General features: G+C 34.4%; 1 protein-coding gene across 8 annotated transcripts in view; it reads left to right on the top strand.

The window, feature by feature from the left end:
• Nucleotides 1–12,075, top strand: part of LOC111056377 (polypyrimidine tract-binding protein 1) — a 496,090-nt gene that overhangs the window by 439,836 nt on the left and 44,179 nt on the right. For all 8 annotated transcript variants that reach the window (XM_039439855.1, XM_039439854.1, XM_039439858.1 and 5 more), the window contains 3 exons: nucleotides 480–531; nucleotides 1,535–1,593; nucleotides 10,733–10,889. In XM_039439855.1, coding sequence (XP_039295789.1) covers nucleotides 480–531; nucleotides 1,535–1,593; nucleotides 10,733–10,889 — 268 coding nt within the window. The remainder of the gene's footprint in view (nucleotides 1–479; nucleotides 532–1,534; nucleotides 1,594–10,732; nucleotides 10,890–12,075) is intronic.

The following is a 12,075-nucleotide window of genomic DNA, read 5'->3' as shown; positions in this document are numbered from 1 at the left end:
ATAAACAGATATACAGAAATTGCTCGCTTAATATAATAGGACTTCGAAAAACTAGAAAATTGAACTCAAAATAAAATAAAGAGAAAATAGTGTAAAGTATAAGCTATTTTGAATCTTTTATTTAATCAAGGATCGTTTCCAATTATAGAAATGAGAAAATAAAGATTATCATTTCATTAATCATTTCAGAATATCATTTAATCAAAGATTAACTAGGACTACGCCCCATTTCGGAAAGCCAATTTTCTTCTTAAAGTCTAGAACTTAGCTAAATCCCGAGCTAGGAAGCCGGCCCTGAGTAAGTAATAAGGGTATTACGACACCGTATGAATATATTTAATGTTAATAAATTCACTCAAGTTCTGAAGAACAATTTCTAATTTGTCTTTGGATTCCTTGTTCGAATTATATATTTATCCAAGTGTTTTGGCAGTTTGATGGTAGCAATTTCTAATAGATATTTTCTCTCTTTGTTTCAGATTTTCTCACGTTTCGGCAAAGTGCTGAAGATTGTGACTTTCACCAAGAACAGTGAGTATATAATTTACTGATGAAAATAAATTAGAAATTGCATTTGTTCAAATGCTTGATTATTATTAAACGAAAATCCTAATTAAATTATGTAAATGACCCCGAATACTGCTGCTACTGCACATATTGACAACAGGGTTAACAGCCAGATGGAAATTCGATGAGAGCTACCATCCAAAAATAAATTGCCAGTCCGGGAATCGAACACGGTACCTCCTAATTGCTGGTCAGGAATACTTACCGTAATATTGACAATAAATTATTGTCAGTTTACTCAAAGAAACAGGGTAGCCTAATAGTCTTCATAATTATACTAGTGCATAAATTAACAAGAAGTCTATTGAAAATACAGAACAGCTCAAAATGAGTAATGAACTTGAAGCAATTTTATTGGCTAACAAGATTGATTGATTGATTGAGTACTTTATTTATGTAGATTACATTATATACTGGCTTATACACTTATATATAATAGCTTACAATACAGCAAAATTATAGATGAATTTACATAATATAGACTAAGAAAATAATTATTGAACTGTATATGATATGAAAAAGCAATTTGTAATATAATAACTATAGATAATAATCATATTGTTATGCATCTACATAAATTGGCGGAGCTTTGGATCAATGTCCATTCTTCGGAAAGAATATTAAAAATATCCTCCCCACTAACTCTCTAACAAGATGGAGAGTTCTAGAAGCTTCTGGCTTGTGATTGGTGGTTGGCCTTTTTGAGGCGTGTTCCAAATACGTGGCTAGCTTCCGATTGGTGAAGAGAAACCAATCAGAAGCCGGCGACTTGGCTGTGTTTTGCTTCGAACTGCTTTCAAGAGGTTGTTTTCTAGACTTAGATTTTAATATCTGAGATCTAGAGGTCTATTCGAATCTGATCTTAAGGATAGCATCACATATCTAACCAGTCTGTCTGAAATCTCAAATCTAACCAGAGTTTAGTTAGTCTATGATAGCATGTTGAAATAATTATTTTATTTTTCAGATTCGTTCCAAGTCCTGATCCAATACCCAGACGTGGTCACGGCCCAGTCTGCTAAGCTGGTAAGTTCAATTCTAAATTAATTCCACTAATAGAATTTTTGAAATTACACTGTCCATTTTAAATCCATAATGCGGTTTCATTGAAAGAAAATAACTCATGTTAAGCAGTTATCCCACTCATAACAAATCAACGCATATTACAATTCCAATATTAGAAAGCAAGAACGCACGCCTATCACCCTAATTTTATCTAGTACATAAAGTCAAGAAATTCTTTTTTCAAATTCCTTCCTGTTCTTATTCTATTCTTTGTTGACAATTATTACTCTCTCAAATTAAACACACTAATAAAAGAATCAAAGACAAAATAAATTTATTTCCATTCTCAAACAATATAAAACATGATAAAAATGAACAATAACTATTTGGTGAAAGTTATTGGTTTATAACAATGAATAAAAGCTCCATTGCCTGCTCACCCCTGCCAAATTAAATGGTCTATTGTGTGTGTTTCTCATTCTGAATTATTGATAATCACCTTCCAAATCAACCATTCATGGAAGAATGTTTTATGAAAGTATTATAACAATGAAATGATTCTTTCGCATATTTTTCTAGCGTGTAGTTAGCTTATCCAATTATATTGTGGTGTTGATAATTACTATGAAATTAGCCATTCATAGAGAAGACTCAAAAACGAGTAGAATGGAAGTCTTTTAAACACCCTTTTAAAAACATTTGCCGACAATTTTCCCCCTATTTTTAACGTTGCATTAAACTGCTATTAAACGCTAAGAAAGTTTCGGCAATTAATCAGCTCTCCCTCTTTCCCCCCTCTCTCTCCTCTTTTCTTCTACTTCATCTCCTTCTTCTTGTTCTTGTTCTTGTTCTTCTTTTTCCACTCCTTCTCTTTCTACCTCCATCCATCCTATATAAACCTCGCGTAAACAGTTGCCTGTCAGGTTAATGATAACGAATCACTTCTGAACTCGGTATGCTTTTTTCACTGGGCTTTGTAGTATTATTTTTTATGGGGTGAAATCTTAATTGTGGTTTTTCCCCTCATTATATTTAGTGTGCGAGATATTGGTAATTGTGTGGTTGCTTTAGCTCAGGTTTTGAGGTATCTCTATACTTCTTACTTCCAAACCCCCCTATCTACTCTATGAAAACATAACCTACTCAATTCGTTCTCAAATTTCCCATACTTAAAGTATAGACTATAGTGAGGTCCACGTTATAATGGCAGTATTTGATTAGCATTTGTGTTGCTATCCTTCTCTATCATTCGACAAAGCAGATAGCGCTATCCTTTTCTACCTCCGCAACGTTACCGGATCGTTCTTCAACAATGTAGAAATATAATTAATTAACAGAATATTGAATATCAATCATGAAAACTCATTATAAAATCTTTGAAAATAGTTATTTGTATATCTAGAGTGAAAAGTACGACTTTTTCTCCCTGTGGGAAAAAGTTTGAAGCCCGAGGCGAAGCCGAGGGCAGCAATTTTCCTGAGGGAGAAAAAGTATTTTTCGCTCGTGATGTACACAACATTTTTCCTCCATCTACATTTTTTTATAGAAACTGCAAATTAAATCATTCTAATAACTTACGTATTGGTGACAATGTTTCCTAACAACATAACCTAAAAACCGGTCGTCTGATAGGCACTGCTGATTGCGCTATCTATCGGCCAAGTGTAACAATTATATCAGCTGGGCTACCAAAAATGGCTGACTCCAGATCACGCGGTTCAGATTTGAATTGCAGATCAAAAATATTTATTGGCTGGTATTTTGAATAGAATAAAATATTTCAAAAATTGTATAAATTTTTATTGTCTACTAATATTAAGAATATAATAATTATCATACAAACATATATTTCATGAGTTGATCAAATTTCTGGTTGTGGTATTGAATTCAGTTGACTCAATGACAGACACCTCTATTATGCTTTCTCATCTGAGCTTAGACCTTCTAACCTATTACAATGTAAGTTTCAAAATAGAGATGCTCCCCATGTTATTTAAATGGAGTCACTTTTACTCCCTAGGGAGTTTTTCTGTTTTTTACTACCGAGAGCGAAAAAGTGACACTTTAGTTTCAGGGAGTAAAGTAAGTACTTTAGACAGTAGGTGGAGGAAAATATTTTTTCCTAGCGAATAAAATGTAATTGATTATTTTTAACAAGAATGAGCAGTTAATATTGCATCAGCTATCCTCTACAGAAGGCAGTGGCAAGGCAGAGAATCGGCAACGTTGTTCCCTATCTTTCTCCACTGCCATTGTAAGGTGGACCTCACTATAGAGACCATTCAACACAATACACTGGAGTGGCATAATTTTTACGGCGTTTACGGCCAAAGTGAAAACAATGAGAGAAAAACAATCGTGTTTTCTAAATGCCTGGCAAAACTCAAGTGCTTTCCATGCGGTTTCACCTCATCCTGTTTTTCTTTCACTTCAAAACTTCTGCTAACATTTGCTCACGCTCTCTCTCTCTCTCTCTCTCTCTCTCTCTCTCTTACTCTCACCCTTCTCTCGCTATCTATCTATCTCTATCTGTCTCTCTCTCAACTAGTGAAGCTCAACACTAAAACAATTCATCTCATGGTATTTCCTCTTTCTCTGTAGTCCTATCTTTCTCTTTCTCTCTCTCTCTCTCACTCACTCCCTCTCACTCTCCTTCCCCTCCCAAAATCTCTCTCCTCACCTAGCAAACAAACTTTTCAGTAGTTACCACAAATACAAAATACCTCACTACAGAATATTGTGAGGCTAAAAACTGAAACAATATTCATCTCATTGTACTTCTCTCTCTCTCCCTCTCTCTTTCTGACTCCCTCTCTCTTCTATAATGATCTTCATACATCAGTTTGTCTCTGTTTTACTTTCCTCCTCCGAACAGGCAAAACCGCAGCTGAAGTTGTTTTTGCTTGCTTTTGGTTTTGTTACTATAGTCAGGTCCACGTTATAATGGCAGTGTTTGATTAGCAATGGTATTGCTATCCTTGTCTATCATTCAACAAAGCCGATAGCGCTATCTCTTTCTTGCTTTGCTCTGTTGCCAGATCGTCTTTTAACAATGTAGAATTAATATTGATTAACAAAATATATCATCCTAATCATGTAAATTCATATAATTGAAAAATATCATTTCTTGCTTAATGAACTATGATTGATTACTTCAAAGGAGATTGAACAGTTAATATTACATCAATAAACCTGTATCAGCTACCGTCTATAGAAGGCATTGACAAGACAGAGGATCGGCAACGTTGTTTTCCTATCTTTTTTCCACTGCCATTATAACGTGGACCTCACTATAGAACTTTGTTGCTACCATTTCTACTGGTCTCCTCCCGCCTCCTTCAGGTGTTCATTGTATCGTATTCTATTTTGTGCCTATTTTGACATTTATAATTTTTCCCCTGTGCTAATTTCCCAGCAGCGTATAAATTATCATCTGCCATTGATTTATCTGTAATTTTTTGTTCATAGATTTGTGTGAGTTGATCCATCTTATTGATAACTTTATCCATTCATTTTCACCTTCATTTTTGTCTTCATCTGTTTTTGCTTTGTTGGTCTTTCTTCTTCTTTTTCTACTTCTTCTACATCTTCTTCTCCTGTCTTCTTCTTCTTTTTCTACTTCTACTACATCTTCTTCTCCTGTCTTCTTCTTTTTCACCTACATCTTCTTCTTCCTCCTCTTCTTCTTCTTTTCTTCTTTTTCTTCTTCTCCTTCTTCTTCTTCTACATCTTTTTGTCCTGTCTTCTTCTTCTTCCCCTACATCTTCTTCTTCAATCGTCTTCTTCTTCTTCTTCTTCCTCTTCTTCTTTTTCTTTCTTCTTCTTCTTCTTCTTCTTCTTCTTCCCCTTCTTCCCCTACATCATCTTCTTCTATCGTCTTCTTCTTCTTCTTGCAGTAAATGTTTCAACAACCGTTTCAATATCTCTTGTTACCTAAATCCTACTGTAATACTACACTCACACACTTGATTAATAAAATTGAATTCAAGTTCAACAAAAAAGAATCTGTAATATTTTCCCATCGCTCCAGTTACACTCACTCTCTCTCTCTCTCTCACTCTCTCTCTATCTCTATGCCATCAATAACATAAGGATTATATTGTATATTGTCAGATCACGGATTATAATTCATATTGATATTGGAGATATCAACCTATATCTTCTATCTTCTCCAGAAATTATACAAGGATTATTTTCGGAAACATTTTTGGAGGTAATCCAGTCTTTCTCTGTACACGACACGGTTTTCATTTGCTATCTCACTCTACAAGAAAACAACTGTTTTCAATTTTTCAATCAAATTCAACAAGGATTCATCTTTCTTTGTTTCCTTCTATCAGAAACATACGATCCAATTATTTTTCCCGTCATACATTCTGTTGATAACAAACTTACAAAGAGACAAACCAAAATTTCAATTATTTTTCCTATTCATACTGTAGTTGACATAGGAATTACAAAGATATGGGTTTCAAGTTTCATTTTTATAAAGGGATTCCAAAGATAGAAGAATGAATTTCAATTATTTGCTCAGTTGATATGGATATCTGGTGATAGAACTTTAATGCTATGCGGCTTATAAATGTTTTATTTTTTATCTTACCAAACGAATGAATTTTATGTTTGGTTCTAAGGTGAAGTCCACGTTATAATGGCAGTATTTGATTAAAATTGGTGTTGCTATCCTTGTCTATCTGCAGACAAAGCAGATAGCGCTATCCTTTTTTACCTTCACATCGTTGCTTGAACGTTTTTTAACAATTGACCTACATTTCTACTCAAATTTTTCACCACAATACTCAGATCGTTCAATTTCTTCTCTAAAGTATCTACTACATTTATTTTTTGGACAGGCTGTTCGATTGAAGCATTATGCATTCCTAACTTTTTGTCTAGAAGGAAGCGAGATCTTTCATATTTGGCGAGATTTTTCTCTAAATCTTCAACTGATGCATTGTCCATGAAAGCAACATGTTGCAATGCTCCTACGTCTAAGCCTCTCAAAACATATCCTACTATTCTTTTCTCTGACATTTGAGGCTCAAGAATGTGACAAAGTTTTATTATATCTGCTGTGTATTCTGTGTATGTTTCTGTTGGTAATTTGTTTCTGTTTTCGAGTTTTTGTCTGGTTGTCTCTTCATGAACAGGGTCTACAAGTTTACTTTTTAAGTGGCCTACTGCATCAAGAAATGTCGCGTTTTCATTTTTATCCGAAAATATGTCGAAAATTGCCAATGCTGTTTTCTTGAGGTAGAGGGGTAAATACAAGATTTTATCATCCTCATCCCACTTATTTATTTTTGCTGCCCTATTGAAGGTTTTCAACCACTCGTTGAAGTCTTCACTCTTTGTACCCCCATAGCTTTCGGTTTCGCAAAGGGTCTTTTATCATTCCCTGCCATATTATTTTCTGGAATTAGGATATTTGCTAAGTTATCGGGAGCTACTGTGTCGTAGATGTGTTCTTGATTTCTGCCTAGCTTGCCTACTATTCGCTCGTAATCGGCTAACATAGGGAAGATAATACGATCGCGTTGAGACAGGGACCCTAACTTAAGTAATCGACTTAGAGCATCTCTAGCTCCTGAATCGTGGTCCACATAAATACAAACTTTTTTTGCCAAGTCAACAGCGAATCTCAAGTATTCAATATTAACAGATTGAGGGATGTGAATACCTAACTGTTTGCCTAGCTCTAATAATTCTGATTTATCCAGAGATTTTACTTTTAAATCAATAGGTAAACGTAATAATGAAACCTCGAATTCACTAGGTGATTGTTCAGAGTCACTAGAACTAGAGCTACTCATCTCAATATAACAATAATAACAATTATCATATTTACCCTGTACGTTGAGAGAATAGGGGACATAATTATACGAGATCAAACACAGAATATAATAATTATGATAATGACCTGAAATGAAAATGTCAATAGATAATTTGAAGGCTAATCTTGTCAATTAATAAACTCTTTCTCATGAGAACGACGCCTAACACCATGTAATGGGGTATTTAAATTTGGAATATATTGGGGTTATATTATGTATCGTATTCTATTTTGTGCCTATTTTGACATTTATCATTTTTCCCCTGTGCTAATATCCCAGCAGCGTATAAATTATCATCTGCCATTGATTTATCTGTAATTTGTTGTTCATAGATTTGTGCGAGTTGATCCATCTTATTGATAACTTTATCCATTCATTTCCACCTTCATTTTTGTCTTCATCTGATTTTGCTTTGTTGGTCTTTCTTCTTCTTTTTCTACTTCTTCTACATCTTCTTCTCCTGTCTTCTTCTTCTTTTTCTACTTCTACTACATCTTCTTCTCCTGTCTTCTTCTTCTTTTTCTCCTACATCTTCTTCTTCCTCCTCTTCTTCTTTTCTTCTTTTTCTTCTTCTTCTTCTCCTTCTTCTTCTTCTACATCTTTTTGTCCTGTCTTCTTCTTCTTCCCCTACATCTTCTTCTTCAATCGTCTTCTTCTTCTTCTTCTTCTTCTTCTTCTTTTTCTTCTTCTTCTTCTTCTTCTTCTTCTTCTTCTCCTTCTTCTTCTTCTACATCTTCTTCTCCTGTCTTCTTCTTCTTCTTCTTGCAGTAAATGTTTCAACAACCGTTTCAATATATCTTGTTACCTAAATCCTACTTTAATACTACACTCACACACTTGATTAATAAAATTGAATTCAAGTTCAAATCTCTCTCTCTCTCTCTCTCTCTCTCTATGCGCCATCAATAACATAAGGATTATACTGTATATTGTGAGATTACGGATTATAATTTATATTGATATTGGAGATATCAACCTATATCTTCTATCTTCTCCAGAAATTATACAAGGATTATTTTCGGAAACATTTTTGGAGGTAATCCAGTCTTTCTCTGTACACGACACGGTTTTCATTTGCTATCTCACTCTACAAGAAAACAACTGTTTCCAATTTTTCAATTAAATTCAACTAGGATTCATCTTTCTTTGTTTCCTTCTATCAGAAACATACGATCCAATTATTTTTCCCTTCATACATTCTGTTGATAACAAACTTACAAAGAGACAAACCAAAATTTCAATTATTTTTCCTATTCATACTGTAGTTGACATAGGAATTACAAAGATATGAGTTTCAAGTTTCATTTTTATAAAGGGATTCCAAAGATAGAAGAATGAATTTCAATTATTTGCTCAGTTGATATGGATATCTGGAGATAGAACTTTAATGCTATGCGGCTTATAAATGTTTTATTTTTTATCTTACCAAAACGAATGAATTTTATGTTTGGTTCTAAGGTGAAGTCCACGTTATAATGGCAGTATTTGATTAAAATTGGTGTTGCTATCCTTGTCTATCTGCAGACAAAGCAGATAGCGCTATCCTTGTTTACCTTCACATCGTTGCTTGAACGTTTTTTAACAATGCAGAGATATGATTAATATTTAATCTCAATGATGAAAATTTGATTTTTAATCAGTGGAAAGTATATTTTCTTGACTGATTAAATATAGGGTCCAATTGATCATTTTAAACTAGAATGAACAGTTGATATTACATAAGATATACCGGTATTAGCTATCCTCTATAGAAGACAGTGGCAAGGCTGAGAATCGGCAAACTCTTTCCTCTTGTACCCTGTTTTACAATTTTTCAGTTTTTATATAGTTTTTGTTCTTCTTTCCAATTTCTTGTCCAAACATTGTATCAATCATGTGTAATCTATCTCGCTTCTTCTTCTTTCATTTCTCCCTTCCTCTCTATCCTTGTATTGTAAGCTATTGTATATAAGTGTATAAGCCAGTATATATTGTAATCTACATAAATAAAGTACTCAATCAATCAATCAATCAATCTCTCTTTTTCCGCTTTCTCTTCCTTTTTTCCCTTTCACATTTCATCTCATCCCTTTCTCTCTACATTCCTTAACCCTTCTCTCGCTCCTACCTTCCTACCTCCTCTCCTCCTTTCTCCCTTTGTCACCTTTCCTCACTCTCTTTCTCTTCCCCTTTTCCCCTTCACATATCTTCTTACCCCTTCTATCAGCCCTGAAGGGTTTCAACCCTTCCCTCAAAAAACCCACCCACATTTCAAAGAAAAAAGCTCACAGTTTGTAATCTGTCCATTGTCGATTGAATCTCTCCCATTATCCTCAGGCTTTTCAATTCAAATGCTCTGCTTTATTTTCTGTTTTCTTTCGACAAACTTCATTTGTCGCCCATTCTACTGTTGCTCTTTTCTCTTTTTTCCTCTTTCTCTCTTTATTTTTCGCTCCTCTGTTGGCAAGCAAAGGTATCCTTCTTTCCTTTGATCTGGCGGATAGAGCTTGTGTTGCGCCTGTGCCTGCATCAAATTGAAATTTTTAATCTTATTCCACTTTGTTGTGCTCTTTTGCCGCGTGTGTTTGTACTACTACTTGTCAAGCGTGAAAATGAGGAGAGAGTGAGAGAGTGACTAGATGACTAGAGAGAGAGAGAGAGAGAGAGAGAGAGGAGAGAGAGAGAGAGAGAGAGAGAGAGAGAGAGTGAGTGAGGTAATGAGTGTTTGTGAGGTGACAATAAGAAGAAAATGAGAAAAAATGAATGTCTATAGTCAGGTCCACTTTTTAACGGTAGATAAGAGAACGGCGTAGCCGATTCTCTGCCTTGCCACTGCTTTCTATAGAGAATAGCTGATACCGTTATATCTGAAAAAAAATTAATCAAATATATTCCTTGAGAAGATAATATATTTTTTAATGATTTAATAGTAAACTATGAAGTCTATGAGAACAGCGTAGCCGATTCTCTGCCTTGTCACTGCCTCTCCTAATATCTACAGCTTTTCAATGATTGAATAATAAATTTTGATAATTCTGATTAAATGCTTTGTTAATGAGTTATATTTCTACAGTGTTGAAAAACGATTTCTCCAACATTGCTTGGCTAGTAAAGGATAGCGCTATTTGCATTGTCGAATGATATACAAGGATAGCAACATCACTGTTAATCAAATACTGTCATTACAACGTGGACCTCACTGGCAGAGAGTTCAGAGATGAGTAATAGATGCTTGGTAGGAAATGAGAAAATGATTTGAGTTGAGTAAAGAATCAACATTTCAAAATCTGATGTTGTCCATATTTTTTCAGCAAATCTAATAATCAACTTTGTTTTGTTTGTTACAGTCGTTGGATGGCCAGAACATCTACAACTCGTGCTGCACTCTGCGCATTGAATACTCAAAGCTGTCCAGTCTGAATGTCAAATACAACAACGACAAGTCACGTGACTACACCAACCCTTCACTGCCCAACGGAGAGACTGGATCCGGACCTTTGGACGGTGTGTACCCGCCTCAATTTTGAAACTAATAATAATTGAATAGATGATTCTTCGAGCTTGTTTTATTCTCTACAAATTATGTCCTATGACATTTTTTGGTAGGGTGAACGGTAAAGCAGTAATCTGGAAGAAACTGAAGACATGTCATTTTTGTGTGATTTCAACTTTTTCAATAGTGGGGCATTCGTACGGTGTACCCGCCTTAATAATTAACACCAGCAATAACTAAATATATGCGTCTTGTAGATCGTTTTGTTCTCTACAATTTATGTTCTATGACATTTTTTGATAGGATGAACGGTAAAGCCGTAATATTGAAAAAACTAGGAACATGTCATTTTTGTATGATTTTAAGATTTTAAGTCACTTTTTCTGCCTTAAACTTGTCTACAGTTCTCTTCATATTGTGGCCATACCGGTTATTATTTCAAAAATTTGTACTGGACAAAATTTATATAAAATAGAATAGTCTACAAGGCTGTATGTTTCATCACCCTTGATTTATCAAGGTTGAGTTGCAATAATTATACTTTCAACAAAGCATGGTACCGATGCTTCAATTTTTTCAGTTTATTTTATCTAATTCCATGCTCACAGTTGATGGATTTTGTTTTTTAATATATGATTCTTGTAGTTCGTTATTTTCTCTACAAATTCTGTCTCTTCACATTTTTTGATAGGATGAACGGTAAAGGTATAATCTTGGAAAAATCGGGGACATGTCATGCACAAGCGATTCTAGTTACTTTTTCTGCCGCTAGATAGGGCATACGTGCAGCAATCTAGTACGCTAGTTCGAAGTTCTTGCACCAGGCAGCGCGAGCGTTCCATTTTTCAATTTTGCCAGCTTTTGCCTTGTAAGGCTTGGTCTGAGAGATTTCATGAGTTCAAAGAGCTGGAAAAACTGTAGTCTCCTCAGTTATTTATTTATAACTTTTAAACCATGCGTCGTAGAGGAAAATTTCATAGGACCATTCTTTTTGATAACAAATTTTTGTATCACATGGAATCATTTTCAAGTTTTTTTAATGGAAAATGAAGGAGTTTTAGAGCTGTAAAGATGGGATTATATAAGTTTTTCTCTATTTTTGTTTGATTTTCCAATAATAACTCCTAAAACATACGTATTAGCTGAATTTTTGTAAGGACCATTCTTCTAGATAACAAATTTTTCCATCACATGGAA

The sequence above is a fragment of the Nilaparvata lugens genome, chromosome 13 (assembly GCF_014356525.2).
Source record: "Nilaparvata lugens isolate BPH chromosome 13, ASM1435652v1, whole genome shotgun sequence".
Classification (NCBI taxonomy): Eukaryota; Metazoa; Arthropoda; class Insecta; order Hemiptera; family Delphacidae; genus Nilaparvata; species Nilaparvata lugens.
Note: the sequence above shows the minus strand (reverse complement) of the source record. Positions and strands in the feature narration are given on the sequence as shown.